Source organism: Podarcis filfolensis (assembly GCF_964270895.1).
Source record: "Podarcis filfolensis genome assembly, chromosome: 7".
In the NCBI taxonomy this organism is placed as follows: Eukaryota; Metazoa; Chordata; class Lepidosauria; order Squamata; family Lacertidae; genus Podarcis; species Podarcis filfolensis.
Genome location: NC_139603.1, coordinates 56119668 through 56137957, shown reverse-complemented (window position 1 = coordinate 56137957; position 18290 = coordinate 56119668). Strand labels below are relative to the sequence as shown.

General features: G+C 42.6%; 1 protein-coding gene across 1 annotated transcript; it reads left to right on the top strand.

Annotated features, from left to right (window-relative positions):
• The first annotated feature begins 837 nt into the window (after positions 1-837).
• TTPA (alpha tocopherol transfer protein) lies at positions 838-17377 on the top strand. Its single transcript, XM_083623442.1, has 5 exons — positions 838-1539; positions 10739-10892; positions 12166-12359; positions 13070-13180; positions 15198-17377. The coding sequence occupies exons 1-5, from the start codon at positions 1339-1341 to the stop codon at positions 15369-15371; spliced, it is 834 nt and encodes a 277-aa protein (XP_083479568.1). The 5' UTR covers positions 838-1338; the 3' UTR covers positions 15372-17377.
• The last annotated feature ends 913 nt before the right edge of the window (positions 17378-18290 follow it).

Sequence of the window (18290 nt, the reverse complement as noted above, 5' to 3'; positions counted from 1 at the left end):
TCCTTTTGAACTCCTTGGAGGATAGGTAGGATATACATGTAGTAAATAAAATGAATATAGCATGAGACACTTTCCCCCATGCCTGTTCTAGGGCATAAGAGAATTTCCCATTGCAAACTGAAAAATTTCCACTTGAAAATTTCCCAGAAACCCATGTCCCTGATGGGGAGTAACATAGGTTTTCAGGGCCAAGTGACATTCTGCAGTGGCTTTAGTGACAAACATAATTAGATCTCTTGTTTTGCTTTGTTCTGTATCTGTATTCTAACTCAACTAGTGTTGAAATCAGCACAAGGCTACTTTAAATGGTTTAAGGAAGCGCTGACTACCGAACTGGCCTAATTAATACCCACCTTTAGCCTTGAAAAGTTGTGCTGCGGCATTCCACTCTTTAATGACCTTGCTCATAAGTAAGACATTCAGGATGACTGATGTTGCGCTTTTAGTCTTTATTACAGCTGAGCAGGTGTTTGGATGGAAGACCCGGGAACCCCATGGAAGTACTTTGAATTCCATGCTGGATATAAACGTTGTTGCAGAGAATAATAGCCCCCTCACAAGACTAATATTATTGTACTAGGGAGTTGTTTTTCCTCATCCCATGCTTATTGTTTCCTGGGAGATGTACCGGGCGAGCCCTTTCAATGAACTTCCCAGCTGGGAGAGGGCTTTAGCGGGTAAGGGAAAGCCCCTCTACACATGATGAGAGGCACTCATTTGCGACAGAGCTGGGGAGCGTGAGGCTTGTTTCTTCAGGAAAGGGAAATGAAATCCCGGTGACCCCGACCCCAACTCGCATTTCATTTTGAACTCTTCCCTTCACCGTCTTGAAGATAAGCTAGAAGCCATGCGCACACCCCTCCAATCCAGGACCCCAGTGGTTTGGTCCTATATTAGCCATGTACGTGCTAAGAAGGTTGACAAGGAACCAAGGCTGCGCTTGGTGGCCCACGAGGTTCTCACGGGGGGAGCCAGGCTTGGGTTCTCCTTGTCCCTTCTCCGCCCCTAGTGCTTCACAGCGCGTTACGCCAGGCCCGGGGGACCATCGTCCGTTGCGCCTGGGGAGGCGCAGGAGTCGAGGCAGCCCGGCTCGGAGCCGAGTGGGCGAAGGCCGCCAAGGAAAGCGGCGGCTCCTGTTTGCCATGGGGAGGCGCGGCGCAGACTCGACGGTTTGCTTGACAGCGGGCTCGGCCGCCAATTTGGCAGCCGCGCCAGGCACTCCTCGCCCTCGTTATTATGTAATGGGGCCGGAGGAGCGGGGCCACGGGAAGCCCTTGCTCGTCCCTCAGTTGCAGCCGCGCCAGGCCGAGGCGAGGGAGTCGGCGGGGAGGTGGCGCCATGAGCCAAGACGAGCCGTGCGCCCTGAAAGGGAACCTCAACGAGCTGCCCGACGGCTCCCCGGTCGTGAGGGCCGCCGTGGCCGCGCTGAGGCGCCGAGCCCAGGAGGAGAATGTACATCCTTCGCCCTGGTCCCTGTCCGACGCCTTCCTGGTCCGCTTCTTGCGAGCTCGGGATTTCGACGCCGAGCTGGCATGGAAGGTAAAGGGAGCGCGCGGGCGCGGGCACGATAGGCGCGTCTAGCCCACCCGGGCTGCGGGGGACGCCGGCTGCTCAAGGCTGAGCGCGCGCGGGGAAACCTACCTGGCTCACTCTGTTTTTCAATGCACACACATCAGGGACTCAGTCCCACCTTGCCTAAGATTGCAGCACTACCACGCTTTCTTGAGATGCCTAAGCTTCAGGTTGTGACTACAGCACGCATCTCACTACAAGCGAGATGCAGGCAGAGAATCAGTTTGCACACTGCAAAGCATAAGAGGAGGACATGGGTCGGTTGCACTTCTGTGTAATGAGTAATTGATTTTTGAATTCTGAATTTATTGTTATTCACGTTTTATACTGTATTTTATGCTTTTTTTGTTGTTGCATCAATTAAGTGTTTTAAATTTGTTGTTAGCTGCCCTGAGCCCGGTTTTCTGAACCGGGAAGGGCGGTGTATAAATAAAAATGTATTATTTATTATTATAGCCAGGCTAGGGAGAGGGCTTTAGCCACATCAGAAGCAAGCATCACATTGCAATTTAAAGTAGCTCTTAGAACAGCTCTTGGAAACGGCCGTGTATGCACATGCAATAATACTTCAGGATGTTTAGGAGCACCTTGAGTTAAAGCAGCTTTACATGGCAGCTTTGGGCCCCACCCCACTCTGGGGCTTCCTACTCTACAAGCTTAAGGATGGACACTACAGTTATTTAACAGCATTGACTTCGTATTCCTAGGCACCTTGTTACAAACACACAGGACATTTTGGCAACTGAGGCCAACCTTCCCTGGCCAGGGAAGAAGGGGTGAATGAACTCCACATCAGGACTAAGGGGAAGGGAGAGAAAGACTAACATTGAGATCTGCTGCCCCTGTGAGCCCTGTGGCCTGAGTTGGTCGCCTCACCTGCCCTCGTGGGTGGACTTGCTCTGGAAACACACCACGCCTGCTAAATATTAGAATGAAATAAATTGATGGTATATTTTTGCTTTGCACAGTTTCTGATTAATGTTATTATTCTTGAGGGGCAGTAAAATACTTGTTTTAAAAAGACAAGTCCTTAAAAAAAAGTTGTCGTGAAAAAATAGTTCCCAAAGTTTCTTTACATCACAAAAAAACAAAATATATCGCATTAGATGCACAGCATCACATAAAGAATACCATGTTGTGTGCAGCAAATAGTCCAAAGTTTGTCCTATAAAGCCCAGTGAGAGGCAAGTCCACCAACAATCTTTTGGATTGTTCATTTGTCCTGAAGCTCACACATCTATGTTTGCATATAAAACTCCAGAGACATGGTCTTGTAAAACATAGTTCCTCATTCATAGATTACTGCATCTGTCATTGGACCCTAATTACAGTATTGGCTAGAACCTTTCAACTTTATGTACTTTTCCAGTTAATGTAATTCCTCCCCCCAGGTGCACTTGTTTTTAAGGAACTTTTTATTTCAGGATACTGTTTAGAATTGTCTATTTTTCTTACCCTTTTTGTACCTTTTTGTGTTTGTAAAAACATCTGTGATAATGCTTGTGCTTCTCAGTATGGCAAGAAGCAGTAAAAAACAAACAAACCCACAAGTTATCTGAAGCAAGCAGTAGGTAGGATACTAATATGCTAGCTGTTCCTCTGGTGTGTGGCAGACATCTAAGAAGACCAGTAGCATCTGGGTAGGCACTTTAATTCAGGGATTTTATATGGGGACAAAGGGCCAGTGCTTTTTTTCTTAAAAAATATTTAGGAGTAGTACTCTCGATTTGACTCAAGAAAATCACCATTTTATAGTTCAAATCAGGGGAAATAAATACAGTAAATGGACAAAAGTACAAAGATTCACAACACGTTTAGGGGTATGTGTACCCCTGTGTCTCCCCAAGAAAAAAGCACTGCAGAGGGCTAATCCACGCGCACACTGTTCCTGATCAAAGATGTAGTTATAATTACCACCTTTAAAAGATAATTAGAAGAAGAGGAGGAGTTTGGATTTGATATCCCACTTTATCGCTACCCGAAGGAGTCTCAAAGCAGCTAACATTCTCCTTTCCCTTCCTCCCCCACAACAAAAACTCTGTGAGGTGAGTGGGGCTGAGAGACTTCAGAGAAGTGTGACTAGCCCAAGGTCACCCAGCAGCTGCATGTGGAGGAGTGGAGACGCGAACCCGGTTCACCGGATTACGAGTCTACTGCTCTTAAGCACTACACCACACTGGCTCTCATTAGATAAATTAGATAAATGCATGGAGGATAATGGTAGCCATTATGGCTAGAAGCTGTTGAGATGTTCTGCCTCTGCTGTTGGAGGCAGTATGCCTCTAAGTACCAGTTGCTGGGAATCCCAAGTAGAGAGAACAGTGGCATAGCTAGCCGCTTGGGTATCTGGTGCAGGTGCGTGTCCTGCAGCCAGGGGCAGGGCGAACTGCCCATGGGTTGGGGCGAGCTTCTCCAGCGCCTTGAGCCTCTCCGCTGCCTCTCCCTCAGCTGTAGGGCAGCTGAGGGAGAGGCAGTAGGCAGACGCAAGTCCCACGCTGCCGTTTCAGGCAGAGTGGAACCTGCAGCCACCTAAGCCGCCACGTCACTCCTAAAAAGTTTTGTGAGCCCAATTAAAAAAAAAAAACTTAGTTTGTCACCCCTGCCACAGTAATGGCACCCAGGGCGAGCCGCACCCCCCCTCGCACCCCCTTCCTCCGCCACTGGGAGAGAACACTGTGTTCTCCCATCCTACTTATGGGTTTCCCACGGGTATATAGCCAGCCACTGTGAGAACAGGATGTTAAACTGCTGGGTACTTGGCCGAATCTTGTTTTCAGATTTCTCTCTCACACACCCACACAACCCTGTGGCTGCTTTCTGAGAGGGGTGGGAAAGCATGTGCAGTGTTACAATCACAGAACTCCATGTAACATGTCTTGTAAACAAATATGGAGCTGCTGTCACTCTTCATCCCTCTTTGTTTGCCATTATAACACAGTGTGTGATGCAATATCATTGCTCTTGCACATTGCCCTACCAACAGCCATATATCATTAGATGTTGGTGATGGGGCAGCCCAATGTCACATATTGCAAAGAAAAGAGAGGGAAGTGACAGAGCAGTTGAAGCACCAGTATACCTGAAGGAGCATCTTCATTCCCATTGCTCAGCCGGGACACTGAGGTCCTCCTCCAAGGGTCTTCTGCTGGTTCGCTCACTGCAAGAAGCGAAGTTACAGGGAACCAGGCAGAGGGCCTTCTCGGTAGTGGCGCCCTCCCTGTGGTACACCCTCTCTTCAGATGTCAAGGAAATAAACAACTATCTGACTTTTAGAAGACATCTGAAGGCAGCCCTGTTTAGGGAAGTTTTTAATGTTTGGTGTTAAACAACAGCTGAGAAGTGAAAGAGACAACACCATATATGGACAGAAGGAATCTCCAGGGACATAACAGTTTTCACACACAGGACAGAATAAAGATAATAGTCTGAGTTTGTCACTTGAAGCTTTATAAACTTATATATTGTAACATCATGAACAGAAATGATAGATTATGTAGCTGTTGACTAAGGGATTATTATTATAGCTGAAAAGTAACTGACATTCATTAAGATTATGGAATGCAGTGATTTAAGATTGGAAATGCACCCAAACCCCCATGCAGGGAGCCACTTTAACTAAAATGTATTAATTGGAAGTTGACTGCCATTTTGATAATTGTATAATTTGGGGATTAATTGTTATTGTTATAATTTGGCTATTATTGGGGGTATATTGGAAAACTAATTACACACACACACACGTTGCATGCTGGTTTGTGCAGTTGCAGGTTCTTGGTTGGTGCAGAGAATAGTAACATAGGATGGTCTTCTATTGAGTCAGACCATTATCTACTACAGTGCCTAGCTCAGTATTGTTTTCACTGATTAGCAGCAGTTTTTCAGGTTTCAGATTGGGATCTATGCCAGACCTACCTGGATATGCTGAGGATTGGACCTTGGACCTTGGGGTGTGCAGCACTGATACTCTACCACTGAATTACAGCCCTTTCTCTGCTGTTAAAAGAAAGACATATTTTCAGGGATTATTTAGGAGATTAAGCACCTCCCTTTGTCATGAATAAAACATGGACTCATGTTAATGCCATGTATGCTAACGGACGACTGAAGGAGGAATAAATATGTTTGTGTATCTTTTTAAGTTTTGTATGTCATGCTGCCAGTGGGTAAGGCACAGAGGGAAAGCAAAAAGAAAGGAAACAGTGATCTTCAGACCATGAAGTGGCTAGGTGAACATATCCTCAGAAGAAGGATATAGGATCTGAATGGCTCAGCTGAAAACCCATACAGTGGTACCTCGGGTTACATACGCTTCAGGTTACATACACTTCAGGTTACAGACTCCGCTAACCCAGAAATATTACCTCGGGTTAAGAACTTTGCTTCAGGATGAGAAAAGAAATCGTGCTCCGGCGGCAGCAGGAGGCCCCATTAGCTAAAGTGGTGCTTCAGCTTAAGAACAGTTTCAGGTTAAGAACGGACCTCTGGAATGAATTAAGTACTTAACCCGAGGTACCACTGTATTGTCTTTTAAGCTTCTGATGATAATGTAAATGCTTATACCTGCATTTCCAATAATATAAAATCACAAAGTTTATTTGATGTCTGTTTGCAGTGCCATTCATACATCAATAATACAAGGCTACCTGATTCTCTTTCATCCTAGGAAAAATGTACAGGAAATTAGGACACAGGAAGGAAGAGGGCTCTTGCTGATTCACAGATGCCTGTGTGTTGATTTATTTTATTTCATAAAATTTATATACGGCTTGATTTCAGAAAACCTCATAGCACACATGCAAACATTTCTCCCACATTTTAACATGCATATAACACTTTCATTTAATAGGTATGGAACCCCACCTTTACACTTCCTTTCACACGCACACAAACACAAATGCATTTCTCCTCACGTGTATGCATGCATATACTCACAAGAGGAGTACAGAAGGGAAATGAGTACTCACATAGCTTTTCCTCTCTGTTCTCCTGCCCCTCAAACCCATGTGACCTCTCTTTCATCCCACCACCTCTCATTTATTCTTCTTCATCATCCAGACCCTTACTGGTGCTTGCAGGAAGAAACTTGCTGTCAACTTATCTCCCATAAGTCTTTGATGGAAGTGGTCCAGGATGAGGGTGTTTGTTGATGCATTGTGGGCTAGAGAAGCAGCTGGAAGGCCATCTACTGACCACCTTTACTTCCAGTGGCCTATCAGAAAGAACATCTCCTGTGCACTAGTCTCAGATCCTTGGCAACTTAAGGATCTCTGGTAACCTAAAACCTTGCAAGCAAGCACAATTTTTGAGTTATATGAAGCTGGCCTGATGGGGAGCATAGAACTGTTGGCATCATCCCAACAGTGTTGTTGTTGTTTTTAAAGCCTTGGGAGTCTCCAGCATCCACAATTATCTACTCATTTGGGGTGTGGCTTTGGTTATATGATAGAGGAGGAAAAACCACACGGTTGCACCACTTGAATTATATCAAGGTAATTATACTCACTCCTGAGTCAGTTAATGCTAGTTGCTTGCCTTGCACTCCTTTTGTGCAGTTATTGATTCACAGTCAGAATAGAACAAGTGCTACAACTAATACTTTGCTACAAATGGCAACATTTATTCATACTGTTATGGGGAGCCTAGCAAAGTGATACATTTGGTCTCCAGCCTAACTCCTCACTGGATCAATAATGCACGCAAGTGTGCCAGCATTCTTTACTGCTGTGGCTGTGACAGAAAATCTATTATCACTATTGTATCTAGGAGCTTTCCTCTGAGTAGTTGAGAAATGGCAAAGATAGAAACGGTTTGTAATTGAGGAAGGCAACATTCATAGTACCCATGGTTTGCATAGATATAGATAGATAGATAGATAGATAGATATTAGCAACATTAGAAAACAACTTCAAGTGAGTGAAATTACTCAGAGACAACCCTCAGTGTCAAAGGTGGAAAAGAAGAAATACTGCCTTCAAGAAAGGATTTCCTTCAGAACTGTGGCTAGTAAGGAATCTTGAAATACCAATTGGCCCTATAGATAGATGACAGTAACCATTGTAAATAGGGTAATTGTAAATAGGCCAAATTTATTTTTAATGTAGCAGTTTTGTACAAAAGCAGTTTTGCGCAAAACATCTGTATAAATGAATGAATAAGCGCTCCATGAATATGCCTGGTGAAATAGACGTAAGAACTTCTGTGCTCTCTTAATCTCCCAGGGCAATCTATTTCTAGATTTCTGCTCCAAGTATATACTTCCAGGTAGGGTCTGGGCTTCTCACAACAGCTGCTTGTGTGGGTTTGGCTGACTTAAGCCTTGGTACAACTCTGCTGACAATACCAGTTGTCAGCCTTTTCTCCTGTTGTGCACATTTTCTACCTTTTGACCCTTCTTTTTATGCCTTCCTCTTGCCATTAATAGTACACAAGGGTTCCTCCTGATCTGACTGATCAGTCTCCTTCCCACACTGCTTCATTCAAGGTACTTCACATCAGTGGAAGCACTTGGGAAGATATGGCTTAGGTCAGTGGTGGCCAAACTTGGCCCTCCAGCTGTTTTGGGACTACAATTTCCATCATCCCTGACCACTGGTCCTGTTAGCTAGAGATGATGGGAGTTGTAGTCCCAAAACAGCTGGAGGGCCAAGTTTGGCCATCACTGGCTTAGGTCATGGTACCCCTGCAATGTATACACAATCTTAGTTCAGTGTGATACAGTATTCCTGATTTAGGAGCTCGGCACAATCCAGAGATAAGGAATCATGGTGTTTGTTTAATACAGTCCCAAACTGTGAACACTTGTGTATTAAACTTAACAAATCTGTTTCCTTTGCCATAAGTGTTATTCAAAATAAGGAGGATTATGTCACAACATAAAGTGTTATTGGAAAAACAAGCATCCTGTTGAAAATGGGGGAAAGGCTAAGAATTAAGCATTGGGAAATATCCATTCAAAGTTCATAAGAATTTCTCCAACATTTGGGAACAAACTGTGAGGCTAGACTTTTTCGAACCCAAATATCTCCGGTTGAAAGCCTAAGGATGATTAATGTGGATAAATCATTTCTCATATGAGAAGCACATAAACCTTTAAAGCTATACATTAATTTATCTTTTGAGCCCTGGGTACTTGTCATTCCTGCTTTAATTGGTAAATGAAAATGCCTTAGAATAACTGTGTTGAAGGCTAAGATCATGAGATCACTCTACAGATGACCTGAGTAAACTGAATCAGATTTGTTAGTGGGTGCATTGGTACAAATGTGAAAATCCATAAGCAAAGTCCTCTGTCCCAATATAAGAAGTATGCATGTTCAGGAAACATGCAGATACTGATCAGAACAATGAAAGACAAAACTCGAATGAAATTATAGGTTGTACGTACACTGATATGAATTCAAGATAAGATCATCTGCCCAAATGTATTCATTAGGTGAGAGTGCAGAAAGAAGATGCTGGATTTCTCTATTAAAAGAGAAGCTTGGCTTATTTCTTCATTCTTTCCAGGCACTTCTTCACAGTTGTACATTTAGCTTCTTTGTTTAGCACATTTAGCTACTTAACATAGTTCTGAAGGTATCAAAAACTGCTCCATATTCCAGAATGATTGCCCAAAGGGACTTACTTCATGTTGATCATGGGGCAAGTGCATTCAGATATCAACAAATTACTCCTTGGAAGCTTTGTTCTTAATGAAAGTGAGACAATTTATACAGATTTGATAATGGGACCAAAAAATGAAGGAGAAAACTTGTATTATTATTTTGCATTTACGAGAAAGAAAAAGAAATGAATTGTTGACAGAAGAATAGTAATTGAAAGGTAGCTTCATCTACCAGGATAAGTCTTAAAATAAACTATGGATATTTCCCTGTTTACCTACCGAGTGTAACCTATAAGTAGCAAATATTGTTCCAAGTAAAATTCCTGTTAGACAAGACTTATGTAAAAATCATGTTCTGGTTGGATAATAGTTATGTAGTGCTCCTGAATTCTACCTTGTTCTGAATACAGTACCAATGGGGAAAGGATCTGTTTTCTTTTCCTCCAAAAAGAAAGACCAACATTGTCTCTGAACCAGGCTAGCAACCTGAAAAATCTCTATAGTGCTTGACAGTCTTGCTGTAAAAAGGTGTTGCTATCTGCATTGTTTACTGGTGGTGTGTGGGAAAATGTAGGGTTGAATCCAATGAAGTCATCCCATCAGCACGAATACTTTCACCTGCACAACAGGACTTTTCCTCCCTTGTCTTCTGCACCTCCCAGTCTGATTCTGAGGGTTCCCCCAACCTTCCAGAGGAGATTTAGGGGAAGGGAAGTCATGTTGTGCAGGCAGAAGTCTTTGCACTCATGGGATGTCTTCTTTGGATACAACCCACTTGCTTGGTTTCAGTGATTTCTTTACATGCTTACTCAGATGCAAATAGGATCCAGTGGGGTTTACTCCAAGGTAAGTGAGCACAGGATTCAGCCTAAGTGTCCATGTTAATAATTGTGGGACCCATGCCTCTGCTGCTTTGTTTGACCCACACCAAGCTGCTTTTATTTGAAATTGCTTTGCTTCTTAATATTGTATACTTGTAAGCAAGTTTTACTTGTTTTCAGTTGTATGATTATATACCCTTTATGGTGAAGGCTGGGTTGGAAACCTTATACTGGTCCTGTTTTGGAAGCTTATACTTTCTGTCACAATCGTGCACTGTTCTTCCATCAAGTTCAAGACAATGAACACGAGGGCCTGCTTCCCCACCCCCCCTCACAGCAATCATGTGAGGCAGGTTAGCTTGAGATGCTGTATATTGAATGGTACAGGATTAACCTGTGAGCCTCATCTCTGAGTAGGGATTAAAATCCAGACTCCTTGCTACCTAATTGCACCACAGGGATTAAACCTGCAACCTTGTCATTATCAGCATCACACTCTTATCGACTAAGCTATCTATAGTCAAGTCTAGTGTTACAGGAGATTAATTTCAACAAAAGGAAACCAGCCTAAATGTTAAAATATATTTGCACACAGTTTGTGAAATTAACTGAGATAAAAGTATGCATATACTTAGTGGGAAGGGCAGTAATATTTTACAACATAAGAATCATGTAACAGAATACTCTACAACTGACTGCTTTGCGGTACTATCTCCCCCTCTTTCTGCTATTTCTTTCCCAGCTATTGAAAAACTATCACAAGTGGAGAGCTGAATTCCCAGAAATAGTTGGAGATGTACGGCCTTTCTCTGTCCTTGGTCTGATGAAATCTGGTTACCTTGGAGTTCTGAAGGAGAGGGACCCAGCTGGTAGCAAAGTTCTCATTTACAGAATTGGCAAGTAGCTTTTCTTTTTGCAACACTGGCAAGTAGCATGTTCTGCCTCTGACTTCTTGTAATGTAAGGCTGTCGTCTCGCAGCCCCCACTGGTGGATTTGTAGTACTTCATCAGAATCCTGGATTTGCATGAAGTGAGGGTGGAGGAGGCAGAAGAGAAGGCAGGTTTCACAACAGCAATGGCCATGGCAGGAAGCTAGGAAGGACTCCGAGAATGGAAAGTGGTGGGAGGGGTCTGAATAGATTGGAAAGGGAGGGTTGTTGTGGTCGTGGTTGTTTACAAAAGTAGCACAGGTGGGTACAACACAGAAATTGTACACAGAAAATAACACCAAAAAGCAAACACAAAAAGTGCTGCTCCCAGCTCCCTTCTTGCAGCGTTGAAACCTTCTTTTAAACTGTCACTTTTTCTCTCAGTGTCTCCCACTTCCACTTTCTTTATTCAAACCTCTGCCACTTGTTTAAAACCTGCATTTTCCTCTCAATATCTCTCCCTTTTCTCTTTCCCCTTTTCTTTTCCTCAGCTGCCTTGTGTGAGAGACATAGAGGATGTGGAGCCCTCAAATATTTCACAGTACTTTCACACAGTGTATTTAGTTCCTGGTGCTATGTGTTGACTTCAACATGACATTCCAGATTCAATGTAGAAATTTAGAACAAATATTTTATTATCAAACACTCATACGGTGACAACATCCATCAACTCAGTCGAACCTTCTCTAACTGAACGAGCTAACTGACAGACTTGCTCTTAAGATTCTGTTCATCTTTAAGGTACAGTAACATATAGCGTCAGGGTATGTGAGTGCAAAGGGGGCTGTGGAATCTGAGGCAGGAGGAAGCCCGGAAATGGAGGGGGATCTGTGTGCAAGGGAGAATTGTAGGAAGGAGGAGGTAGGAATAAAGGAGATGAAGGTAAAAATAATGGGTTGTATGGACAAAGTGGGCTTTGAATTAGGACACTGGAGGAGACATGGAAGTGGGGATGGTCCGTGTGCAAGCAGGAATTGAGAGAAGGGAAAAGGGGCTGAAGGTTAAAATCAGCTTAGCATTTTTGTAGCCCATGAAGGGTTAGGCATTTATTTAAGTGACATCATTTCAAAGCAGGTGAGAAATCAGCAAACGGGTGTATTTTGCCCATTATTCTTGCAGCCTAGTCCACTGTCCAGTTTAAGCCAAAGTACCACGTTTAAGCCATTTTAGTTCCATTGGCCTTTTTTGGGGGAAAGTGCTTACTTTATTCATCTCCCTCTCTCCTCTCTTTTGTCATTAGGAAAATGGGACCCAAAGACATTCACAGCATTTGATTTGTTTCGTTTAAGTCTTATCACATCTGAGCTCATTGTGAGAGAGCTAGAAACACAGCGGAATGGAGTCAAGGGTATCTTTGATCTTCAAGGATGGAGATTCGCTCATGCATTTCAGATCACGCCTACAGTTGCCAAGATAATAGCTGCCGCGATCACAGTGAGCTTTGGTTCTAAATTTTAGTTATGCTGTAAGCAGATAGTGGCTTTCACGTACCAATGTTTTTGGAGAACAAGAGCATTAGATAGCTCCTGTGTTTTTAATACAGTCTAATTCTGCTGTTCTAGATGGCTTGAGGTATTCTAACAACACCACTACCAATATTTAGTATTATTAGCACTTGGTCAAGTGGGCAGAGTGTGTCACGTCCTTCTTAGGGAACCAATATAACTCCTGACCGGGAGCTGTGGGGCTGAGCAGAGATGTGGATCCACTGCTGCCTCTTAAGTCCTGCTGCTCAGGGTGGAAAGTGTTGGTGGTGGTTCAGGTGTAATGAGGAAACTATTATTAATTAACCCAGGAATGCCAAGAAGGGAGGAGGGAAGGGCAGCGTGAGAATGGAGTGCTTAAGCAGAAGGCACAGGCATATCTCAGCTTAATAAGGCAAGATATATCTGTCTGAACTGGGCCATATTCTCCTGAATTTTCTCAACCCCACATTTATTTTCTTTCTTTTGAGATAGGTATATTGTGACTGTTTTATAAGTGCAGTCCTAAGTACTTGAAAACCCAGGGGTGGTTATGGTCAGAAAACCTCTGCTTAAAATCAAATGTAGTCTGACATTTTGGCAGGCCTGCTCATGTGAATGTAAGCATTAGAATATGAAGATCCTAGTCTTCTATCATGCTTCTCTCCACTCTCTTCGCAGGATGCCTTTCCACTGAAAGTGCGTGGAATCCACTTGGTTAATGAGCCTTTGCTCTTTCACCCGGTCTTTGCTCTAATAAAGACATTCCTCTCAGAAAAGATTAAAGCACGGGTGAGTAAATGCTAATTCTTTTTCTATGAAATTCACACATTATCCCAACACATTTTCTTTTTAAATAAAAAGAGACTACACCTCTTTTATTCCAATAGGGTTCTATAAGTTTTATATTTCATTAATGTGGGTTCATACAATAGTTCAAAATGCCACAAGATGGTGTCATTCAAGCTATTTTCATGCATGTTTCCCATGTAGACCACACTGTATTCCCCACTGTCTCCAAAGGGTTGCCTACACAAGAACAACAGCCCTTGTAGAGATGCTCCACATTGAACCCTAGAATTGTAGAGTTGGAAGGGACCCTGAGGGTCATCTAGTCCAACACCCTGCAATGCAAGAATCTTAACTAAAGTATCTATGGCAGATGACCATCCAACCTCTGCTTAAAAACTTCGAGGAGAGTCCAACACCTCCCGATGGAGTCTGTTCCACAGTCAAACCAGCTCCTACTGTCACAAAATTCTTCCTGATGTTCAGTCAAAATCTCCTTTCTTGTAACTTGAATCCATTGGTTCAGGTCCTAGCTTCTGAAGCAGGAGAAAACAAGCTTGCTCCATCCTCCATGTGACACCCATTTAGATATTTGAAGATGGTTATAATATCTCCTCTCAGTGTCCTCTTTACCAGGCTAAACATAGACTATTTCCTCAACCGTTCCGCATAAGGCTTGATTTCCAGACCCTTGATCATCTTGGTCGCCCTTCTCTGCACATGTTCCAGCTTGTCAATAATCTTCTTAAATTGTGGTGGCCAGAACTGGACACAGGACTCTAGGTGTGCTCTGACCAAGGCAGAATAGAGCAGGACTATTATTTCCCTTGATCAGTATACTTCTGTTGATGCAGCTTAGAAGACCATTGACTTTTTTTGCTGCTTCATCACACTGTTGACTCATGTTAAGCTGGTGGTCTAAGACCCATAGATCCTTTTCACATGTAGTACTCACAATCCCATCTTATATTTGTGCAGCTGGTTCTTCCTGCCTAAGTGTAGAACTTTATCTTTGTCCCTATTGAAATTCATTTGTTAGTTTGGGCACAGTTCTCCAATCTGGTCAGGATATTTTGAATTCCAATTTTGTCTTCAGTAGCATTGGCTACACCTCCCTGTTTGGTGTCATCTGCAAATTTGATGAGCATCACCCCAATACCTTCATCCAATTCACTTATAAGGACATTGAACAACAACGGCCCAGGACAGAACCCTGCAGCACCCCACTTAGCACTTTTCCCCAGAATGACAAGGAACTGTTAGTGAGCATTCTTTAGTTTTTAGCAGCAATCAGCTACAAATCCACTTAACAGTTACCTCATCCAGGCCACATTTTACTAGCTTCTCTGCAAGAATATAATGGGGGACTTTGTGAAAACCCTTCCTGAAATCAAGATACACTATGTCCACAGCATTTCCATGATCCACCAAGCTTGTAACTCTATTGAAAAAAGAAATGAGATTAATTTGGCATTACTTGTTTTTGAGAAACTTATGCTGGGTCTTTGTAATCACAGCATCATTTTCAAAGTGCTCACAGACTTGTACTTCATCTGTTCAGATCCTAGGATGGTTTACAAAATAATTAAATAAAAATATATGTATCACAAAGCAAATAATAAAACTTGAAAACATCAGATAAAAATTAATATGCAATCATAAGTCATATAGGCAGGTCTTTTGTTTCAGCCAGAGCTCACCAGAGCTCAGTTCCAGCACCTCTTAGGTGGGTGCCATTGCCATTCTAAGAGAACAAGGGAGAAGTTCATGGTGAGCTCTGGCACCCCTTTTTCTAGAAAAATAGCATTGCATATAGGTAGAGAACAGCACTTTCAAAACCTTGAATTGGGCTTAGTAGGAAACAGGCAGTCAGTGGTCTCATTATGAACAACTGTACACATCAGTTTCCCTATTAACTAAACCACTTGCCTTAACAGTACTTAAACTGTACAATACTCTGAGAGTGAATTTTGTCTTCTGGAATATTATGTAAAAGGAGAAACAATTCCTCTTATTGCAGATCCACATGCATGGGAGTAACTATGTTCCTACTCTCCAACAACACTTTCCAGCCAGCATTCTCCCAAAAGAATATGGCGGTGAAGCTGTCTCCATTGAAACCCTTTCCCAAGAATGGACTAACTTTGTGATGGATTCTGAAAGTTATCTTCAGAGTATTACTCTGTTTAAGTAGTATGTTCTGGGAGAAGCAGAGTTATTTGATTATTAACCAAACTATGAGAGAGAGATGATGGTGACGACGACAATGATAGCTTCAGTGTGATTTACAGAAGATTTAAATGGGGGTTGAGGTTGGCTCAGACTACAGAAGTTAGTGAAACAAACAACTACATATGCAGACTTGCCTTAGATAAATGTGAAATTGCTTTTAGACGAATGTCAAATGTTTTGATATCTGAATAATATTTCTGGAGAATACACGCCTTGTCTGCTGCATTCTTTCTTAAGGCAAGTAAGAGAACAAGCAAAATGGAAATTTTACAAAAAGGGTGGTGAATGTGTGGGTCCTCTAGATGTTGCTGGACTCTAGCTTCTGTTTGCCCCAGCAAGCCTGGCCACTGGCCAGGGATGATGGGAGTTATAGTCCAGTAATGTCTGAAGGGCACAGGCTCCCCATCCATTTTACAGGAAGGGGAATATTTCCACTAGAAGGCACTTTGCAGCTTCTTATATGTTAATTGAATTGCCGGCTGGATGTACGATTAAAACAAACATAAGAACAGCCTAAGATCAGATCAAAGGCTCATCTACCCCACTGTTCTTCCTAGTGGCCAACTAGATGCCCTTTAGAAGCTGGCATGTGTGGCAAAGTGGAAGTAGCCATTTTCAGTTTCTTGCCTTAATATCTGGTATTCAGAAATATGGTGCCTCTAAATACGGAAGCTGACTTCAGCTGTTATGACTAATAGCCATAAAATAATCCATAATACACAAAGTTGTCTTATTATCAGTCATGAACCTACTTTCAATTATGGTGCCTTTTGGATACTGGAGAGGGAGGGATCAAACTTTTTATACAACAATAGCTAGTAATTTAGATATATTTGCAGGCTAAGCTTATGTTTACATAAAATTAATCTTTGTTATATTCAGTGAAGTTTTTTTCTGAGCCTTCTGTCTACTCCGAAGTAATTGCAACTGGGTTTACTGGAATTTACTCTCAAGTAAGTGAATATACGATTGCAGGTTTTACTTATTCTTTCATTGTACAAGCTGGCAAGGGGCTAACAATTAAATACATAAAATAATATGTACCAACTCTAGCATAGTCCTTAGAATAGTGATTGTGCTTAGACACACTTTTTAGCCTTACTGTTTGCTTTCAGAAGATTATCATTCCTTGAAATTATTTTATGGGGAGAGGTGGATTATCTGTGAAATACTTAGCTACCGCTGCTGGAGAGGGGTTGGTAGCATAGTGCACTAATGGGAAAAGTCACATTTTAGCTGTTACGTATTTATTAATTCCCTAGTTGGGTAAGCCCTGATTGCTTATCCTCTTGGACCAGCACCCTGAAAAGATGTGAATACCTGCTAATATGAAACAGTTTTGCTACAACAGTATTTTCTGCAAAGCAAAAAGGAAAGCTCTATCACGCTGCGGTGCCTTGTCACTTCCCAGCACAAGGCAATGAGCCTATTCTGATGGTTCTGTGGCAGTTACAATAGCTTTAGGTCCTCAGGGTGTATAAACTTTTCTTATTGTCATGCATCTGACAAAATGGGCTTTGGGCTCAGAAAGCTTATTCTGCAGTAACAGGACAATCACATGCTTCTCTGCTTAAAAGTCACCCCCAACGAGTTAAGTGCACTGGATTGCAGTCTAAAAAATTAGTCTTTAATTAAAGTGTCACAATACTCTGTTGCATGTGATAAATACTTAAGCATTTGCCAACATTGTTCTGAGCAAATTATTTATTAATGGGAAATATATTTAATTTTCAGATGTCTAATTTATATTTTATCCAGCAATTTTAGAATCCTATAGGGTAGCATGACATCAGCAGAACAGAAAGGAAGAAATCATGTAATTTAGAAATGATAAAGGAACTCTAATTGTACCAAGTGTGCCTAAAAAAAACAACCCAACCAGCAACATGTTAGCAGATACAATTTGTTATATGCTGTATTTTTTTTCTAATTTTGTACATATAAAATTAAACATTATAAATGAGCCAAGCTGTCCCATCATTTGTGTGTGTGTATTTTTTTCTCAACACCACTTGCTTTTATTGCAATACTAAATATTATTTCACGACAGTCTATTTCTGTTCATTCTACACTAAGAGTAGTTTATTAAGCAGTCAAACCATGTTAATAGGGCTGGAGGAAGTGCTTTGCATTCAAAGTACTTCCACCAAGCAGCATGTTTTTGTCTGTATGGGGGATGCTCCATTTAAACGGAGCAGTTTTTCTACTGCATAGGAAGGTAAAGGTAAAGGGACCCCTGACCGTTAGGTCCAGTCGTGGACGACTCTGGGGTTGCGGCGCTCATCTCACTTTACTGGCCGAGGGAGCCGGCGTACAGCTTCTGGGTCATGTGGCTAGCATGACTAAGCCACTTCTGGTGAATCAGAGCAGCACACGGAAATGCTGTTTACCTTCCCACTGGAGCGGTACCTATTTATCTACTTGCACTTCGTGCTTTCAAACTGCTAGGTTGGTAGGAGCAGGGACCGAGCAACAGGAGCTCACCCCGTCGCGGGGATTCGAACCACTGACCTTCTGATCAGCAAGCCCTAGGCTCTGTGGTTTAACCCACAGTGCCACTCGCATCCCATGCATAGGAAGCTATTTACCCTCAAAATGCTTCCTCCAGAAACATTTCAAAGGAACTCTCTGTAACTGCCTATTAGCTGATCAGCAGTGGCAGCAAGCCCATTACAAGGCAAGCTCCCAGCGCCAGTCAGCTGATGGTTGCTGAATGTGCATCTTCAGAGGAGGTTGCTGTAGCTGCCACTCTAAAACTTTTATGAGAGTCGATAATCTGATGTTATTATCACAGCTGCTGACTGACAGGTGGTTAGCCAGCCCATTTATCAAAGTTGGCCTGCAGGGGTTGGGTGAATTAGGGATGTGGCCTACTGGTATT

Coding starts and splice junctions, on each gene's coding strand:
- TTPA (XM_083623442.1), top strand. CDS start 1,339: ATGAGCCAAGACGAGCCGTGCGCCCTGAAAGGGAACCTCAACGAGCTG. Junction 10,893..12,165: donor AGTTCTCATTTACAGAATTG/GCAAGTAGCTTT, acceptor TTTTGTCATTAG/GAAAATGGGACCCAAAGACA. Junction 13,181..15,197: donor CAGAAAAGATTAAAGCACGG/GTGAGTAAATGC, acceptor CTCTTATTGCAG/ATCCACATGCATGGGAGTAA.